This window comes from Chinchilla lanigera, unplaced genomic scaffold (genome assembly GCF_000276665.1).
Source record: "Chinchilla lanigera isolate Chin_1 unplaced genomic scaffold, ChiLan1.0 scaffold00146, whole genome shotgun sequence".
In the NCBI taxonomy this organism is placed as follows: Eukaryota; Metazoa; Chordata; class Mammalia; order Rodentia; family Chinchillidae; genus Chinchilla; species Chinchilla lanigera.
The window spans coordinates 793,207-813,214 of NW_004955547.1; the positions used below are offsets into that span (position 1 = coordinate 793,207).

The 20,008-nt window shown below is 41.6% G+C and overlaps 1 protein-coding gene across 5 annotated transcripts in view; it reads right to left on the bottom strand.

Annotated features, from left to right (window-relative positions):
* Lima1 (LIM domain and actin binding 1) overlaps window positions 1–20,008 on the bottom strand; it is a 97,493-nt gene that overhangs the window by 63,055 nt on the left and 14,430 nt on the right. For 4 of the 5 annotated variants that reach the window (XM_013508487.1, XM_013508486.1, XM_013508485.1 and 1 more), the window contains exon 2: window positions 3,482–3,624. In XM_013508487.1, coding sequence (XP_013363941.1) covers window positions 3,482–3,600 — 119 coding nt within the window. In that variant the 5' untranslated portion in view covers window positions 3,601–3,624. Of the gene's footprint in view, window positions 1–3,481; window positions 3,625–20,008 lie in introns of those variants that run through there. The other variant, XM_013508488.1, reaches the window with a different exon arrangement.

Sequence of the window (20,008 nt, forward strand, 5' to 3'; positions counted from 1 at the left end):
TCTATGCTGTTTTGTTTATATATTTGTTCTTGTTATTCTGTTTTTTTTTAAAATGAAAAACAAAATTTATATGTATATATAAGGATAGCTGGAATAGGTGTATTGCTGATCTGTGGTTTACTGAGAGGAACAGTCGATGCTTAAAATTTTCTTTTTTCTTGACCAATTTTTCATGCTTGAATTTGCTAATCAGAATGACTGATCTGACAACAACAACATGCAGTATAAGAACCATTGTTGAACTCGTACCATCACATAGCTGGTGAAGCTATGCATCATTTCCAGTGTTTTATTTTTATTACTTGTTACTGTCTTTGATTAATTGATCAATCTTACATTCTTAGGTCTGGTGGACTGAGCAACTTTGTTGAAGATAACAGTATGTAATGTAGCAACCACTGTAAATTTCTATCATTTTGTTGTGAGGTCACATATCATTTTTGTGTTGTTTTGATTTTGTCTTCATTGTTGTTCTGTCAGTTTTTTAATTTTTAAAATTAAAAAAAAACTATATATACAGATAGAAAAAATATACACAGAAAAACTATATATATACAGAGAGAGTGGGGAATAGAAGATAGATAAATAGGGAGTAGAGAGATCTTTTTCAAATACATGGGGGAATAAGAGATGGAGGGAGGGGAGAGAAATGGGATGAAAAAAAATAAGGGATGATAAAAATGGAGCTTTTGCAAATGGAAAGAAGACCAAGAGTTGGAAGGAGCAGGGAGGGTGGAGAAGGGTAGGGGATAAAAAAAAATTAAAATGTATTATTTAAAAAAAAGTAAATGTATCATGGTGGCGCAGACCTGTAATCCCAGCACTCAGGAAGCTGAGGCAGGAGGATTGTTGCAAGTTAGAGACCAGCCTAGGCTACAAAGTGAGCTCAAGGCCAGCCTGAACTGCATAGCAAGACCCTGTCTCAAAAAGACAAAAAAAAAAAAAGTATGTGTACCAGCTCCCCACAAGGAATGTAAGCATATATCCTGTGAACATGCACTAATAAATAAAAAAAAGTTAAAACTCTGAAATTGTAACATCAATACTGATAAAGTTGTAGTGAGATATTACCTGAAAAATCTATTCCTACTCATACACTGTCAATATCAGCATAAATGAGTATCACTCTTTTGGAGTGTAGAAATCTATATTACTCATAAAAATGATTTGACTTTTAACTGGCTAGATTATGAAGTTATTTAAAGGGAAAATTCATAAAATAAGTTATTCATTTTAATGAAAAATTAGAAGCACAAAAATTTCCCATGTATAACAACCATTATTCATTTCCTCTCAAAAAAAAATTTTTTTCCCATGATTAGCTGGGAGTGGTAGCACATGCCTATAATCCCACCATACAGGAAGCTGAGGCAGGAGGATTGCCATGAATTCAAGGCTAGCCTGGACTACATAGTGAGTTAGTTCAAAGCCAGCCTAGAATATATAGCAAGACCCTGTCTCAAAAAAACCAAAACAACACACACAATTTCCAAAAGTCGTAGAACGTTAAAATTCCCAGGCTGGGCATGGTGGCAGATGCCTGTAATCCCAGCACTTGAGAAGCTGAGCCAGGAGGATCATTTCAAATTTGAGACTAGCCTGGGTTACAAAGTGAGCTCCAGGCCAGCCTTAACTGCATAGCAAGACCCTGTCTCAAAAAGACCAAAAAAAAAAAAAAAAAGAAAATAGAATGTTAAAATTCAATAGACTCTCGCATACCTGATTGATAATATTATGTATTAATTATTTTTAAATATTACGTGAACCTTGAAATATAACAATAAGTGCAATGAAAAAGACATATATTCATGTGGTTAAGCAGTGTAAACTTTATATGCCTAAAAAGAGAATATACAAAAATAAAACCAGTTGTTTTATAAAAGAAAAAAATGAGGCCTCTGTCGTCCCGCCGAAATCTCCACGCCACCTGAGGTGCTGCCCACGGCCCGTGCTTTGGAAGGACAAAGTTGTCCCCACAGCAGGGCTCTACGGGACTTGACAGTAAAGACCAGGCGACAGCGTAGAGCACAGAAACCTCCTCCTGGCATTTCGCGGTATCCTGGGTAGAGCTCCTAGGGCCACTGTCTTCAAATCTTTATCATCTTTCTGCTCAGAACCGTGCAGTCAGCTCCTGTCCGTGAACAAACTCCCCAGCAAGGGAACCTCCCAGCGGCCGGAGGCTCCTCCGCCGCGGCATCTCTACTGGCCGCCTCTGGTGTGTTAATCACACACAGCAGCCCTTCAACATGTAGAGCGCTGCTTGCGTCCCAGTCACTCTCCTGCTACTAGGGACGTCAAGTGAGCAGGAGAGGAGCCCTCCAACCAGAGAGCACACCCAGAGAAGGAGCCATTGAATTCTGTCTTAAAGACATGCTTTAGGTGTGGAGGGTGAGACGCTCTCTGTTGCAAGGAGGAATTCGGCTGATGTAGTTGAAAGCGGCCAGAGCCGGCCAGAGCCGGTCTCTAGGTGAGGGTGGCAGCGCTCTCCTAAACCCTACTTTCCAGACAGCCAGGGCTCGGCTAGTTGCAATGTGTGGCAGAATTCCTGGCAATGACGAAATGTTTTTGTGCTCTTCAGTATAGTAGGTACCAGCTATAAGCAGTTAGTGGGGGCTTACAATGTGACAAGTGTAGCTGATAAAGTGTATTTTAAATGAGATTTAAATTCATCTTAAACTGGGCGTGGTGGTGCACACCTGTAATCCCAGCACTCGATGGCTGAGGCAGGAGGATCGGTTGTGAGTTCGAGACCAGCCTGGGCTACAAAGTGAGCTCAAGGCAGCCTGAACTGCATAGCGAGACCCTGTCTTAAAAAGACCAAAATGAACAAATAAATAAATAAATGAATAAATTCATCTTAACTAGGAGGTCTTCGTGGTCCCCTCCTGCTGATAATGGTCATTCTCTCTCTTATTCTATTAGCTTTAATGACATTTTACTTCATAATTGTGTGTTTTATTATGTTTTGGAAACTTTTATTTTATTTTTTAATTAATCAATTTATTTAGTTTTGTCTTTTTGAGACAAGGGTCTCCCTGTTCAGTTCAGGCTGGCCTTGAACTCATTGTGTAGCCCAGGCTGGTCTCAAACTCACAATGATCCTCATGCCCCAGTCTCCTGAGTGCTGGGATTACAGGTGTGCGCCACCACACCCGGCTATTTTTTTTAAATTTTTTATATTTTGGTACTGGGAATCGAATTTAGGACCTTGCGCTTGCCAGGAAGGCTCTGTGCTGCAGAGTTCTATCCCTGGCCCTGGAACCTTTTATTTCCCCCAATTAAAAATTCAAAGACAAAAAAAAAAAATTCAAAGACAGAGAATGTCTCCTCTGGTTAGCACCCTTTTTCCATGATGCCCCATTGGCTGCAGGGGGTTCTCAAGAAAGTCATTTTATACCATGTGTTTTTTTTGCCAACTTCCCTGACAGGTGGTGATATGCACTCAAGACAGATGGTCCTTTGGACCAGGATGGGCACTTACTTGGAGAATATTTCCACAATAGCTGATGACTTGTTTTTGTTGATGAGAGAAAGTTCTTTGGCTGTTACCCTTAATGACAGGGAAGTCCACTGTCGTCTGTTAAAAGGAGTTGATTCCATTTTGTCTTACAGATATGGAAATACCTGTGCAATAAAGAAAGTCAGACTATTAGAAATAAGGAAGAATTCTCCAGCGTCTGAAGATTGGCAGTCATGTGGGGTAAGTGAGAAGAGAAAGCCCAAACTAACAGACCACATTCCTCTACTGGTTTGCCCCAAAGCAGCGGAACCTGGTCAGATGATTCAGTATCCGTGGGTTGCTGTTTCCTGGATGACCTTTAAGGTCCCTTCCAGTTCCATCCTTTTATGACTGACTCCACTGTACAAATATCAGCCGGCCTTTCCTTGAACTTAAGTTTGTTCCAAAAACACGTTTAGAGTGAAATGTTTCCCTTTTCTGAATTACACCCCAGGAGAGGTGCTGTTAGCCTCTCGGTAGAGTCACGTCCAAGTGAGGCTCCACCGGCATCCAAGGAGCCCGATGCCCCTCCCATGCCAGCTCTGCAGCCCCGGCCACTCCGTGCTGGGGAAGAAGGCTGGGGATGCTGCATGGCAACTTAAAAGAAAGGGGCTTTAAGGGCAAGCAGACTTCAGTAAGATGGTAACTTTGGTAACCTTGAACAAATTACACAATCTGGGGCTGGGGCTGTAGCTCAGCGGTACAGCACTTGCCCTAGTAGTGGTATAGCGCCTGCCTGAAGAAAAAAAATTATGTCATCTTTTCAGTTTTAGTTTGTTTAGCTGAAAAATGCAGATAATACTTTACTTTCTAAGCTTTTAACATAGATTTAGGGACATGATATACCTAACACCGAGGGCATCTTACGGTAGTATGTGGAGCATTGTAAGTATATTATTTTTAAAAGTAGGATATATTATTGGCTCTTATTCTAATTCTTATCATTGTAAAGCTTTTTAACAATGGAGAAGTATAATGGACTTTACACTCAGGGAATAAAACTTCTATACCTAAATCCTTTCTAAAATCCCTTCACGCGGAAGAACACATGATGCCATATTCGTGACATCACTTAGTCCCCACCCAATAACCTGGATTGGGTTTTTGCCCCAGTCATTATGAAAGGAGTTCCAACCTTTGTCCAGAAGAGGTGAGATTAGAACTGAGTCAATAGTTTCCTTATTTGAAGAGTAAAAAATATAAATTAAAGCACTGTCTGCAGCTCTCAACCACAGAGTGTAACTGCTCAGGCAGAGCGCTGCTCGCTGGCTTCCTTCCGGTCCAGGCGCCTTGTCAACAGTAGAACACTGGCCTCCTGAGCCGGCCACACATGCGGCCGCGTCACAGTGAGGTCCTGTGATGCAGAGCAGCTGACAGAGAACCCTAAAGACCGTGCTGCTTTTCCGCATGTACTACTTTGTTCTTCTGATGATAACTCTGTCTGAAAATAATTCTAGCTTTAAAACATTTTTGTTGTTGTTTTTTGAGACAAGGTCTCATGATGTAGCCCAGGCTGGTCTTGAACTCACGGCGATCCTCCTGCCTCAGCCTCCCAAGAGCTGGTATTACAGGCGTGTGCCACCATGCCCAGTTTAGCTTTATAAAAATTTGTTGATTTGTTTTAGTCTCCATGTTGGAAGGCAGCCTAATATATAGTAATAGAGAAGGGCTCTGGCATTAGAGCCAGATATGCTCAAACATGTGCCTCGGCCTCGCCACTGAAAGCTGTGGGCCCTCCCTAAAACTCAGATTTCCCATCCATAATAATGGTATTCTCATGAAGGATAAATAAGGTCTAGAAGAACTGAAGAATTAACACTGGTCCAGAGTAAGTAGACAATAAATGATAGGTTTCTTTTTGTTATTGTTTGTTTTGGTTTGGGGTTTAATGGTTGCTGTTGGTGGTACTGGGGATTGAGCCCAGAACCTTTATACTAAGCTACATCTCTGGGCCTTGTTTGGAGACAGGACTTAAATTGTTAAATTGCCCGGTTTGGGTTTGAACTTGTGATCCTCCTACTTCACCCTCAGAGTGCTGGGATTATAGGCATGGGCCACCATAGCCAGCCTATTTTGCTTTTTGTGAATAGGGTTTCAGTATGTACTTCAGGCAGGCCTCAAACTTGAGGCAATCCTCCTGCCTTAGCCTCCCAAGTGCTGAGATTATAGGCATAAGCCACTATGTCTAGCTGTTTAAAAAATACACACACACACACACACACACACACATAAACAAATTATACCTTCTTTCTGGACAAAATAACCTTAATACTCCTCGTGTTTTTTGGAATAAACCTAAATGTACCAAATAACATATAATACCTATTTGTGTATCTGCTTTCTGGTTTACAACTGACTTACCAAACACTGCCAGCCTTTTCTCTAACAAGAAAAGACAAGGAGCCAAACATGGTGCTGCACACCTATAATCCCTGCACTTGGGAGAGTGAGGCAGGAGGATCACTGGAAATTCAAGGCCAGCCTGGACTATATAGTGAGACCCTGTCTCAAAAAAAGAAAAAAAAAAAAGACATGGAAGGAACAAACAATTCACTTCTACTTAATTATGTAAAACCACAGTAGTGACCCTTTAATTCTTTAATAGTGACTCTTTAAGCCAAAGTTAGGAAATGCTGACCAATACTTTGAGACATTAGTAGGCAAAATTATGCTTCCAATATATGTGTGTATAAACACGTCAGTTCCCCTACAGTGATCAATTCTGGACAAAATGAAAAAAATACAGATATTTTCAAATCTGTTCATACACCAGGCATGGTAGTGCACACCTGTAATCCCAGAATTTGGGAGGCTGAGGCAGGAGGATCACCAAGAGTTTGAGGACAGCATGGGCTACATAGTGAGCTCAAGACCATCCTCAACTACGGAGTGAGACCCTATCTCAAAAAACCAATAATGGGCCTGGGACATAGCTCAGTGGCACAAGTGCCTGCCTGCAAGTGCAAGTCCTGAGTTCAATTCCTGGTACAAAAACAAAACAAAACAAAACAAAAACCAATTAAACAGTTGGGAGGCTGAGACAAGGGGATCACTGCAAGTTCAAGACCAGACTGGGCTACATAGTAAGTTGAAGGCCAGCCTAAACTACATAGTGAGATCCTATATAAAAAAATAAAAAATCTGCAGATCCAGGTGTGGTTGGTCCTAATTACCTAGAAGGTGGGAGTAGGGAGTTCAAAACCAGCCTGAGCTGGCTGGGTATGGTGGTGCACATCTGTAATCCCAGCACTTGTGAAGCTGAGGCAGGAGGACTGCCACGAGTCTGAGGTCAGCCTGGGTCACATAGTGAGTTCAAGATCAGCCTGGGCAACATTATGAGACATCATCTCAAAAAAAGGAAAAGCATTAATTATTTCAGGGACTGACTAAGCATGATAAAGTAAAAAGAGTTAATTCCCAGGTCTAACTCCATGCTTTTCATTACTCTTCGCCAGAAAAATCAAGGTAGTCAGAACATCTACCTTGATGTAAGGTTAGGAGAGGCATACCTCATATTCAAGGAGTGAGTGCTTCTCACCCTAAAAAGTGATATGGAGAAATCATTGCCCAAATAAGGTCTATAATCTATTGACCCTGCTAACATACACTTGAATAGTCACAGCACAAAACAGAATCTGGTTAGATGCAACGCATGCTCTAAGAGGACAGGATTTTTTGGCTTGGTAGGAGAGAAGAGACAAGACATCTGACAGACACGGGATTTACAGAATACACAGAATTTCAAAGTAAGGGCAGGAAGAAGAAAGTGCATCGGAGATCAGAGGGACAGTGTTAGTATCTTAGGGAGTGGGTCCAGTGGTGGCGAACCTATGGCACGTGTGCTGCAGCGGGCTGTTTGTATCACTGAAAGCTCTAAAAGGTTCACCATCATGGTTAAACTCTTGGTATAAGAGGAGATGAAAATATGGTAGGCAAGAGGGGAGAGGGGCCAAAGCCGGCACAGCCTCTGGACTCACATAAGGAACTGGGGCTGTGGGCTGGGCATGGTGGTGCACGCCTGTAATCCCAGCACTTAGGACGCTGAGGCAGGAGGATCGTTGCAAGTTCGGGACCAGCCTGGGCTATAAAGTGAGCTCAAGGCCAGCCTGAACTGCAGAGTGAGACCCTGTCTCAAAAAAAAAAAAAAAAAAAAAAAAGGAATTGGGGCTATGCTTCAGCAGTGGGAGGAGCCAGCCTGTGAGGGAGCAAAGACGAGGTGTAGCCTTCATGCGCTGTTCCCTAGCATTTGCATGACTTTTATGGCACAAACACAATAATTTTCCCCCTGCACCTCAACAGTCACATCTGTAAGATAAGAGCTTTGAGTGGATTACTCAGTCTCTACAGGGGAAGACAGAAATTTTATGAAAATGCAAGAGTAACACAATGAACATTTTCTCTTAAGAGACTGGAGTCTAAGTTACTACACGATCCTTAAACTGAGTGGGAGGTCATCAGAGTTTAAAGTAGGTTGGGTGGGCCTGGGAAGGTGAAGAGAAAATTGACAGTTCTTAGAATAAAATGGACTCAGACTAAGAGAAGGCATCACAGCTGGCATTATCAAACCTGAGTGATTAAATGCGCGGGGGTAAAAATACAAGAGGGACAATGGTGAGTTTTGCTTTACTAAAGTTGAGATATATGCATTATAAAGAAAAATCCAAGTACACACAACAGGAAATTACAAACTGAAAGTTTAAGAATAAAAAGCATTTTGAAACATCTACTTTTTTTTTGTTTTTTTTTTTTTGAGACAGGGTCTCACTATGTAGCTCAGGCTGGCTTTGAACTCACTACATAATCCAGGCTAGCCTTGAACTTGTGGCAGTCCTCCTGCCTCAGCCTCCTGTGAAACATCTACTTTATGTAGAGCACAAATCTCAATCTTCACGATCATGATACAAGATTGACTTGACTTTATTTATGATGAATTGAGATGCGGATATATTAAATAATTTTACAAAGTTCATTTAGCTGTAAAATAGCAGAGCTGAGATTCTAATCTATTTTATTTGATTTCAAATTCTATTTCTCTCCACTACCAGTAATGAATAATGATTTAAACCATCAATTCTAGGCCAGGTGTGGTGGCACATGCCTGTAATCCCAGCACTAAGGAGGCTAAGGCAGGAGGATCATTGCAAATTTGAGACCAGCCTGGGCTACAAAGTGAACTCAAGGCCAGTCTGAACCGCATAGCGAGACCCTGGCTCAAAAAAAAAAAAAAAAAAAAAAAAAAATCTTTCATTTTGAGACAAGGTCCCTCTAAGTGCTAAGTTGCCCTGGCTGTGCTCAAACCTGTGATCCTCTTGCCTCATCCTCCCTGAGTGGACACTTGTCTTTTTCCTGTCATTATTCCCTGAATAATAAGCATAACTACTGACACGGCACTTACACTGTCCTAGGCATCACCAGTAACCCGGGAATGATTTAACATCGACAGCAGGCTACTATTTTACAGAAGGGACTTGAGTACCCACGGATTTTGGTGTCTGTGGGGCCTGGAACTAGCCCCATCCCCACACTCAGGGATGACTGTTATCTTCCAAATGTGAACATCAGAGATTATCATTCCTACTTCCAGGTGAAGTTAACTGAAATACTGTCCACTAGGAATGAGTATCTCGGTGCTGACGAGCTCGCATGAGAGATGTGGCATTGCTTCTTACCCACCAGTCTCTCCCAGGTAAGAGTCCTGTTTCCAGACGTTCAGACTCCAGAGCCCATCCTCCTAAGCCATGTGCTTTCCACCGGCACTTTGACTTAGAGGATCAACTGTGCAAGAGTTAAAGAAAACGGATATAACAAAACAGCAGTAGGACAAATACCATTGGGATACGTAGAAAGAGGTGCTTCTTGCTAAAAAGAAAGACACCTTCAGTTTCAGGAATATACTTAAGATTTTTACATCAAAAGAGAAACTTAAAAATCAAATAAGCAAATCTCCTTTATACAGTGAGGAAACTGAACCACATAAAGACCCAATAATTTCCCCCAAATCTCCTGCTGTTAGAAATAAAGCTAGAGCCCTAACTTCCAGTCCAAAGTTCTTTAATCAAGCGCTGAGGGTATAGCTCAGTAGTAGTGTTTGCCTATCATCTGTGAAGACGGGTTCAATCCCCAGCACCACCAAAGTTCTTTAATGAGACCAGGTAGCTTGAGTTGGAGTAGGGAGACTATGCTCTGGGCGAGCTGGAGTCTGGAGATAAAGATCTCTGGCCAAAGGTCCCTGCCAAAGAAAGGGCTAGGTTGCCGTGACTCACTGGGAAGTCTGGCCCCAGGGATCTGCTTCCTGCAGCTATTGCTGAAGGTAAAGGCTGTAGCTGCTATTCTAATAAATTCATTTACAAGCTCACCTGGCCAAGGGAATTATCTCTGAGAAACCAGGCTGGGAGAAAAGCAAATGAGTTGCTGCCACATCACCCCTCCCCAAAGCCACTAATAAAATGCTGTCCTCATAAATCCAGTCTCCGCTTTCCCTCCCTCCCCCTCTCTGTCTCTCTTCCTTCCCTCCTCCTCCCTCCCTCCTGATTACCTGGGCAAGCCGGGGAGCTGCCTGCCTGAATACAGCTTCAAAAATTTAAAGAGAAAGAAACTCTACAAACTCACTAACAGGAAATGTCTTTTTAAAACAAGATAATAAAATTTTAGTTTTTCTGCCAGCAGCTCTTCTCAATTTGAATGTCACAAGGTAAAAGAGCAGTTAAAAGCTAAACAAGCTTGATGGTGCAAAAGTGAATTTTAAACAAAAGCTGTATGAAATATGTTCCTGTGCCATGCACAGTGGCATACATCCACAACCCCCGCACTCCGGGAGGCTGAGGCAGGAGAATCACAAGTTTGAGCCCAACTTCATACTGCAGAGAAAAAAAAGTGACTAAATTCACATACTTGAAAAATTTTTGAAGTTCGTTTCTTCTCTTTATTTACTTATGGGTTTGTTCTTGAGACACAGTCTTACTATAATATAACCTCAAACTCATGATCAAACGCCTTCCTCAGCCTCTGGAATATTAGGAGTCCAGGCATGCGTCAGCACACCTCGCTCTCTGACCTTTTATTTTATATTTACACAAGAGTCACAAAGAGAAAAAAAAAAGAGTTGCAAAGAGTACAAGAGTTCTCAGATTTCCATCCAGGTTTACCTCACATTACCATAGCAGAGTTATCAGAACTAAAAAAATTAACGTTGGAACAATACTGTTCGCTAAATTCTAGACTTTACTTAAATGCTACAGTTTTCCACGGTTTTTTCTGTTCCAAGAGCCTACAGCGCCCTTAGTTGTTGCATCTCCCTAAATGTCTTCCCACGTGGGACAGTTCCTGCGCTCCCTTGACTTTCCTGGCCCTGATTCTGCTGAAAGCCTCGCCAGGTACTAGGTAGGGTGATCCCGATCTGGGTTTCTGGATCTCCCCAGAAACAATAATCAGGGCTTCCTGGAGAAGCGGTTGAAAGAGCTGGGCAGGACCAGTGCAAGGATGAGCCTGGGACATCTTACAGTGCTCAATTTAGACAAGGTGTTTTCTCAGATTAGACTGAAGTTACAGATTTCTAGAATACTGTAAAGCTGAGGTGCCTTCCTCACTGCACTCTGTTAGCAGGTACGTGGGCCAGGGATCTGGCTCAGCAGCACAAGCACCTACACGTCAAGCATAAGGTCCTGAGTTTGATTCCTGGTACAAAAAAAAATGATATAGACATCAAAATGTTAGTGAGTACATGATGGTGACGTCTTATCACTGGTTGTGTGAACTTTTTTTTTTTTGGTACCGGGAATCAAACTCATGACCTCAGGCTTGCCAGGTAGGCGCTTATACTGCTGAGCTACATCCCCAGGCCCTGGTTGCATGAACCTGACCACTTCATGAGAATGGTTTCAGTCTCCATTGTAATGTTACTATTTTTTCTCTTTGTAATTCATAAATATTTGGAGGAAGAGACGCTGGGCGTCGTGGCTCACACCTGTAATCCCAGCACTCAGGAGGCTGAGGCAGGAGGACCGTTCTGAGTTTGAGACCAGCCTGGGCTACAAAGTGAGCTCAAGGCCATCCTGAACTACATAGCGAGACCCTGTCTCAAAAAAAAAAAAAAAAAAAAAAATTGAAGGAAGATTCTCTGATCCTTTCTCCTTAAACTTTCCCCCACTAATTTTAGCATTTCTGGCTGCATCCCTAACCCTAGCCCTATGACAATTATTATTGTTAGTGGTGACTTTCTCTTGGCCTCATCCATTCTACATTTATTTATTTTTTAATCCATTCTACATTTAATAACTGACATTCTTGCACAAAGACTATTTCTCTTTTCCCCCTCATTTATTCAACCATTTATTTATATTAGTAGGGACTCACAGATATTTATTTTATTCCCTGGGTACAAATACAAATTGAACATCCCTTATCCAAAAATCTGAAACCAGAAATGGCCCCAAGTCTGAAACTGTTTGAGTGCTGACATAATTAACGCCACAAATGGAAAATTCCACACCTGACCTCATGACAGGTTGCAGTGAAAACACAGGTACACTAGAAACATTGTGTAAAGTTCCTTTCAGGGCTGTATGTATAAGGTGCATATAAAATATAAATGCATTTTATGTTTAGGCTTTGGTAACAGTCCCAAGATAACTTAGTACATATATGCAAATATTTCAGAATAAAGTCTGAAACACTTCCAGTCCCAAACATATTGGACAAGGGATACTTTATCTGTACTATTGTTTTGTCGTTCAAATTGTTCCAGTTATAGCCATCTGGAGCTTTTCCAGCTTTTTTCCAACATTCTTTCAATACGCCTTCCTCCACACCTTTTTAAAGCACTTCCTTACTTTATAGCACTACAAAATGTTCCAGGTTCATTTTTGTTTTTGAGACAGGGTCTCACTTTGTAGCCCAGGCTGGCTTCAAACTCACAGCCATCCTCCTGCCTCAGCCTCCTAACTGCTGGGATTATAGGCGTGCACCACCACAACTGGCTTCAATCTAGTCATCTCTAAGAACTCAACTGAAAAGTTACTTTCTCACAGACCTTTGTGAACCATCTCAACCCTATCTCCCATCAGCAGAGGTCTCCCCCACTGTTTTATCGTAGTTTTATAAATTCTGCTCAATAGAAAGATTCTTGGCATGGAGGACAGACCCACCTGGTCTCTCACTCTTCTGGGAGTTATTTATAGAAGGAACTCTATAAATATGTCCTACGTGAAGTTGCATGAAGCTTTAACTTATATCTGAAGCACAATTAGGAAAGAAAAGACCAAAGATTAACTGTTGAGAAAGCGTGTTTTTATACTGAATTGTTTGGTAATTCTAGCTTATTCAAACTCTTGACATAGTCAAGTGATATAAAAAGACAGAGCTACTAAATAACTTCCCATACTATACATAAAAGGCTCACTGCTTTATTATTTGGAAACATGCTAACAGACAAGTCCAGGGGCATGTTAGAGTAGTCACTGCCACTGTTCCCGGGAGTGCTGCAGCCAGGGATCTGCAGAAACATGTATCTAGACAATAAGACACTGTAATAGTGACCAAATTCCCAGGAGTCAACAAGGACGTACATGTTTGGATCAGGACAAAGTCACTTCTATAACATGAGGTCCCTCCTTTGTCTCTCTCTCTCTTGTTTTTTTTTTTTTTTTTTCCAGATAAGGACTAACTATACAGTCCAAGCTGGCCTCAAACTCACAGCAATCCTCCTACCTCAGCCTCCTGAGTGCTGGGATTACAGGTACATGCCGCTACTCCTGGCCCTTTGTCTCCTTTTAAGGGTATTTTATGCCTTAAAAAAATTCTAAAATCCACAGCAACAACAACGAAAAAGAGGTTGTGTAACTGGGAAATAATTTTACTTGTGGAAACTGCTCACCGCAAACCACGGAACCCTCTATTTAACACTGAGCTCGGCGGCCAGGCCCTCCTGAGCTCTTCCCCGGAACCTCACTTCATCACCTCCTCTGACTTTGCCCCTCTACTACAACGTGCTGACATTTCAGACAGGTACGCATTTGTGTCTCAAATTCATATATACAAATTTTTTAAAGTTCTTTTTTCTTTTTTTGCAGCGTTAGGAATTGAACTTGGGACTTTGTGCATGGTAAGGAAGGTTTTACCACTGAGCTACATCCTCAGCCCTTTTTACTTTGAGACGGGGTCTTGTTGTGTTGTTCAGGTGACCCTCCCGCCTCAGCTGAGTGCCGGAATTACAGGTGTGCGCCACCACACTGAGTGCGTGTTCAATTCTTCTCATCCTCTACTATCTAAATTATTGATTAGTCCCTCATTTTAAAATTGTATTAGCTGGGCATGGGGGCGCATGCCTGTAATCCCAGCACTCGGGAGGCTGAGGCAGGAGGATCCTTGCGAGTTCGAGACCAGCCTGGGCTACTGAGCTCAAGGCCAGCCTGAACTGCATAGCGAGACCCTGCCTCAAAAAGACAAAAAAATAATAAAATAAAATAAAATTGTATTCTCCTCTGTATTTTCTTAAATAGAACTGTGAGTCCTTTTCTTTCAAACTGTTCTCAATTACCTCACAGAACTCTGTTTTTCCTTCCATTTATCTTCACTTAGCAAAACTCTATCTCAAAATAAAAACTGGAAAGGGCTGGGGATGTATCTCAGTGCCAGGACCCTGGGTTGAATATTCAGAAGCGGGGGGAGGGGAAAGAATATACACAAGGTTTTTCTTTTTCTTTTTTTTTTTTTGTCTTTTTGAGATAGAGTCTCACTATGCAGTTCAGGCTGGCCTTGAGCTCACTTTGTAGCCCAGGCTGATCTCGAACTCTCAACGATCCTCCTGCCTCAGCCTCCCAAGTGCTGGGATTACAGGCTACCACGCCAGGCCACAAGGTTTAAAATTGAAAAGAAAATTTACAAGTTCCCAGGCATTACTCAAGAGCCAGTTTCTTCTGTCTCTTACTCTCAAGTAATCAAAGGTCACTCATACCAGATGATTCTCAAAGCTGAATTCTAAGTCCTAACTTCCTGACTTCACTTATAGTATATCTATTACCTGCTGGATAGTTTCATAGGTCCCATAAATATGCAACATGCAGTCCAAACATATTACAAGGGGTGATAAAAATATACAATGAATATTTAAATTTTAGAAAATTTATTACGAGGCTGGATGTGGTGGCACACACCTGTAATCCCAGCACTTCAGAGGCTGAGACAGGAGGATTTCTGTGAATTTGAGGCCAGCCTAGGCTACAAATCGAGTTCAAGGCCAACCTGAACTGCAGGTTTTGTCTCAAAAAGACAAAAAAAAAAAAAAAAAAAAATTATTATGGTAAAAGTCACATGACCCTTAACCTCCCTCAAACACCCTGGCTTTGAATACATTTATCTCATCACTCTTGCCACTTTTTGAAGCAGTTCTGGAAGTCTTCTTTCATGAGCGTCTTTATAAGGTGCGATAAGAAATACAGTGACTGCTGTTGCCAAGTGCTATATAAAGGAGAGGCAGAGTTATAAACACATAGTGGTGTTACTCCCTGTATTCACCTTATTCACTCGATCTGAACTGTATGACTTCCGTTTCTTCCCTCGAAGTCAAAATGACCATGAAAGGCAAATGTTCTGAATTCCTTCAAGGTATCAAGGCAGCCACCAGAATGCAACTAAAGACATGGTCAGATATGGTGCCAAGCTACTCAGCAGGCTGAGGCAAGAGGATCACAAGCTTAGAAAAAAAGGCCGAACAGTGACATATACTAGACAGAAAATGGTAAGAGGCTAAAAACTAGGCCATGGATTTGAAGCTACTTGCTTGAATCTCACATCTCTTGCTAGCTGTGTGATCTTGGGCAAATTATTAAGTTCTCTCTGAGTTTTCTCCCCTGTAAATGAGAAATAAAAGAATTTGTCTTGTTATGAAAATTAATTCTTAAGCATCAAGTATATGTAATGCTACCTAACATCTAATAAGAGCTCAATAAACTTTTATCATTGCAGCAGGGCATGGTGGCACATGCCTATGATCCCAGCACTTAGAAGGCTGAGGCAGGAGGACCGCTGTGAGTTTGAGGACAGCCTGGGCTACATAGTAAGTTCAAGGCCGGCCTGAACTACATAGCAAGAGCCTGTCAAAGAAAACAAAATGAAAAAATCTTTATCATCATTTTCAGTTAATAAATGTTATTTTACAACCTCCTTCTTGGACAAATTTCCTTTTGGTCTGTAAGCAGGCCCAACTTACCTCTTGATCTTGGACCTTTCTGTGAGCATGCTGTCCCTCTACCACCACTACCCTTTGTCTATAAATGCTTTAGCCTCTGCTTGAACCTATGCTATAGGACCCAGCTTCAATGACAGTTTTTCGCTGATCCCTTCCCTGACCCTCCATCCCTGGGCTTAGAGTTATTTATGGTGCTGAGGTTGGACCCAGGCCTTACACATGCTAGACAACTGCTCTTCCTCTGCGCTCCAAGGGGGTTCTTCTTAAGTTTTCCAAAGTAGTAGAACTACCCTTATCATTGCCCAGATTTCTAAAACTGTACTTTAACTCCCAGAATGGTACCTGACACATGGTAGGCACTCAAGTATTTGTTAAGGGATCTCAGGACCTGAAATCATTTATTGGATTCAGTAATTTTAATAGACTAGCACTTTAGGGGAAAAAAAAATAAAACAATATAGTAGGTTGTGTTTATTTCAAAATAAATTATTTCTTCGAGGCCAGCCTGAACTGCATAGCAAGACCCTGTCTCAAAAAGACAAAAAATAAAATAAAATAAATTATTTCAAATGATGGAAGTCAGTGCATATAAAAAAAGGTCTTTAGTACTAAACTCAAGTAGGATAAAACTAAACTCTCACGCAGATTTAGTCAGCTCCTTCTATTGCCGGTAATTCAGGTATTTTCTCACAAATGCCAATGAATAACTACTTGCTTCTAAAATGTATAATAGATGTTGCAAAATAGGAAGAAAATGCTCAAATGGGAAGGTGAACTAGGGAGGGAGAAGGGAGAAGAAAAAAACAAGAAGAAAAGAAAAAATGGAAACAAAGCTTTCCTAAATAAGGAAGGGAAGAGGGTTTGAAGGGCAGGGAGGGGAATGGAGGAAAAGGAACCAAGCTCTGTCACGTACAGGTACCAATTCTCTACGATGCATGTGGTCATCACGTACACCTAAAATGTACCAATAAATTTAGTTTAAAAAAAAAACTATTTGCTTCTGTTGGTGACACAGTCAAATAGTAATTCTAGAAACCAAAAGAGAGTTGAGGGGCTGGGGATTTAGCTCAGCGGCAAAAGCGCCTGCCTGGCAAGTGCAAGGTCGTGAGTTCGGTTCCCGGTACCGGAAAAAAAAAAAAGAGAGTTGAGTTGCAAAATAAAAAAGGGGAAAAAAATACTTAAATCAGCAGGCCACAAACTTAATATACATAAGAATAACATAGCAACCTTGCTAGAATACTAATTTTCAGGTCCCATCTCATGATTCTGATTCATCAAGTCTGGAAGAGAGCCTAGGAAAACCACATTTTAACAGGAACCTGAAGTACTTCTAGTGTCCAATGTTTCTTAATTCAACGCTAGGAAATACTAAATTCAAAGATCTAAGAGCTGCATGTACTCTAAAAACATAGAGAAGAGCAGTATAATATAGCTTTATACTGCCCACTGTGGAACTTTATATTACCATTCACATTTGCAGTGTAAGAAGTGGCTGCCTTTTCACTACAAAGTAGACTGAGGTTTGGACAAATCGAATGTGGGACACTGATTCATTTGATCTGCCTAATTCGATACCAGTGCCCAGGTTCACCTAGAACGTCCCGGCTCACAGGGCACAAAATCACTGTGGATTAGCTCCTGATGATACAGTTTCTGGGGTTGGGGTGTAGCTCAGTGGTCGTGCTTGCCTAGCATGTGTGAGGTCCTGAGTTTGATCCCCACTGCTGAAAAAGAAAAAAAATTGGGTTATTTTTATTCTTTTTTTTTTTCCTCTCTAAACTAATATATTGCTATTAAAAATTCTATTTAAGAAAAACATATACAAGGCCAGGTGTAGCGGTGCATGTGCATAATCCCAGCTACTTAGGAGGCTAAGGTAGGAGAATAGTAAGTTAGAGCCCTGTGTAGCCAATTTAGTGAGGGCCTGTCCTCCTGCGAGCAGGAGTTGCTCAGTAGTAGAGTGCCTATGGGTTTGATCACCAGTACACAAAAAGGGAAAAAAAAGGTTTAAAGAAATGGTGCCTGAATAGAATTCGGTTTTATTTTTATCTACTGAGAAGGAAGGCTACTGTAATATATTGATACTAAGGTTAAAGCTGGCAGCCAAAAGACTTGGGTTGTACTCTTGAATCTGCCACTAATTAGCAGCATGACCTTTAACAAGCCACCTGCCTGGGCCTTGCCTTCCTCTCGTATAAAATGAAGAAGTTACAATAACCCAGTGTTCCTCTAACTTCAGGTCACAATTAGGGAGTTGTGAAATCCATTTGGTGGTAGGAACCAGAATGTTTGTTTGTAGTGCTGGGGACTGAACCCAGGGCCTGGAACATGTTAAGCAAGCACTGTACCACTGAGTTACACCCCCGGGCCCTGTTTGTTTTAATGAAAAAGAATGGAACGCAATAGAACACGTCAGAATGCATTACACAAACTGTACTTCAATATCCTTCCATAGAACTTTTGTTTCAGTTGTTTGTGCACCTGCACACTGGATGGGAATGTAAGAGAATTACGGTTTGACAAGACTGGCAAGGATATAAAGAAACAGGGACCCTCATATACTTTACACACTGCTGGTAGGAGAGTGCAGCCATTTTGGAAAACAGCCTGGTGGTTCCAAAAAGGTTCAATGTAGAGTTTCTATATTATGTGTACATGTATTGAATGATCACGCTGTATCCCACAATATGTACTATTATGTGTCAACTAAAAATAAAAATGAACTAAGTATGGTGGTCTATAATCCCAGGTACTTGGGAGGCTGAGGCAGCAGGATCATAAATTCAAGGCCACCTGGGCAATTTAGTGAGACCCTGTCTCAAAATAAAAAAAAAAAGGCTAAGGATACAGCACAGGGATAGAGCACATATAAGGTCCTGGGTTCGATCTACAGAGCCACTAAATGAATGAATAAAAGATAAAATAAAAAAAAAAGATATAAAAGCCCAGCCTGGTAGCACAAATCTGTAATCCCAGCACTCTGAGAGGCTGACAGAGGAGGACCACATAGCCTGGGCAATTTGGAGACACAGGAAGATTTCTACAAGTTCAAGGCCAGCCTGGGCTACATAGTGAGTTCAAGGCCAGACTGAATCACAGAGTGAAACACTGTCTTTAAAAAAAAAAAAAAGGGGAATATATATATATATATATATACACACACAGCACAGCGAGAAGGCCTCAAGTTCCCCAAGTTGAATCCCTAATACCAAACACAAAAAGAAAGAAAGAACTGTATCCACAGAAAAACTTACATGTAAATGTTCATAGCAGCATTATTTACAATAACCAAAAAGTGAAACAACCCAAAAGTCCATTAACTGATGAATGGATAAACAAAATGGGATATCATTCAGCCATAACATGGATGCACAACAAAAGTATGCTAGGGTACAGCAGTCCGGCACAGAAGACCACATTCTGTATGGTTCTACTTATGTAAGATATCCAGAACTGGTAAATCTTTAGAGGCAGAAAGGTTAATGGTTGAATAGCTATATCCCCAGTGAAGGAGACATGGATATGGGTCTTTTTTTTTCTGAAAAGTGATAAAAATGTAAGATTGACTGTGGTAATGACTGCACAACTCTGTGACTATGCTAAAACCTGCAAATTATACACTGAAAATAGGTGAATTATATGGCATGTTAATTATATTGTAATGAAATTTCTCTTTAAAAATATTATCATTTTAGAGCTGGTGTACAGTTCAGTAATAGACCATGTGCTTAGCATGCATGCCAGGCCCTTGGTTCCATCCTCAAACCAAAAAGAAAAGTCACTGGGCTCGCTCCTTGCTGATCAGGGAGGGACTCCTCCCAGGGCCCCCACCTGCCCTCAGTGTGCCTCTGGAGGCATAACAGAAACACCGGCGCTCCCTGACTCCAGAGCCTCCCAGACGCACAGCAACTGGACTCTGGACTCTGCACTCTTGTGTCCAAGGCACACGCAATAAACTTTATTCTAAAGGTTTAGTTCACTTAACCCACATTCAGGCCTAGCTTGGTTACATGTCTTATTGTCTTAAGGCCTATGTCGTAAGGCTCTGATTAAAAAATAACTCACACCTTTAACTCCAGCACTCTGGAAGCTGGGGCAAGAGGAATGAATGTAGGTTCAAGCTCAGCCTTAGGGAGACCCTATCAGAAAATTTAAAAAGGGGCTGGGGATGTAGCTCAATGCAAAAATCCTGGGTTCAATGCCCAGTGCTAGCCGGGTGTGGTGGCACATGCCTGTAATCCCAGCACTCGGGAGCCTGAGGCAGGAGGATTGCTGCAAGTTCGAGACCAGCCTGGGCTACAAAGTGAGCTCAAGGCCAGCCTGAA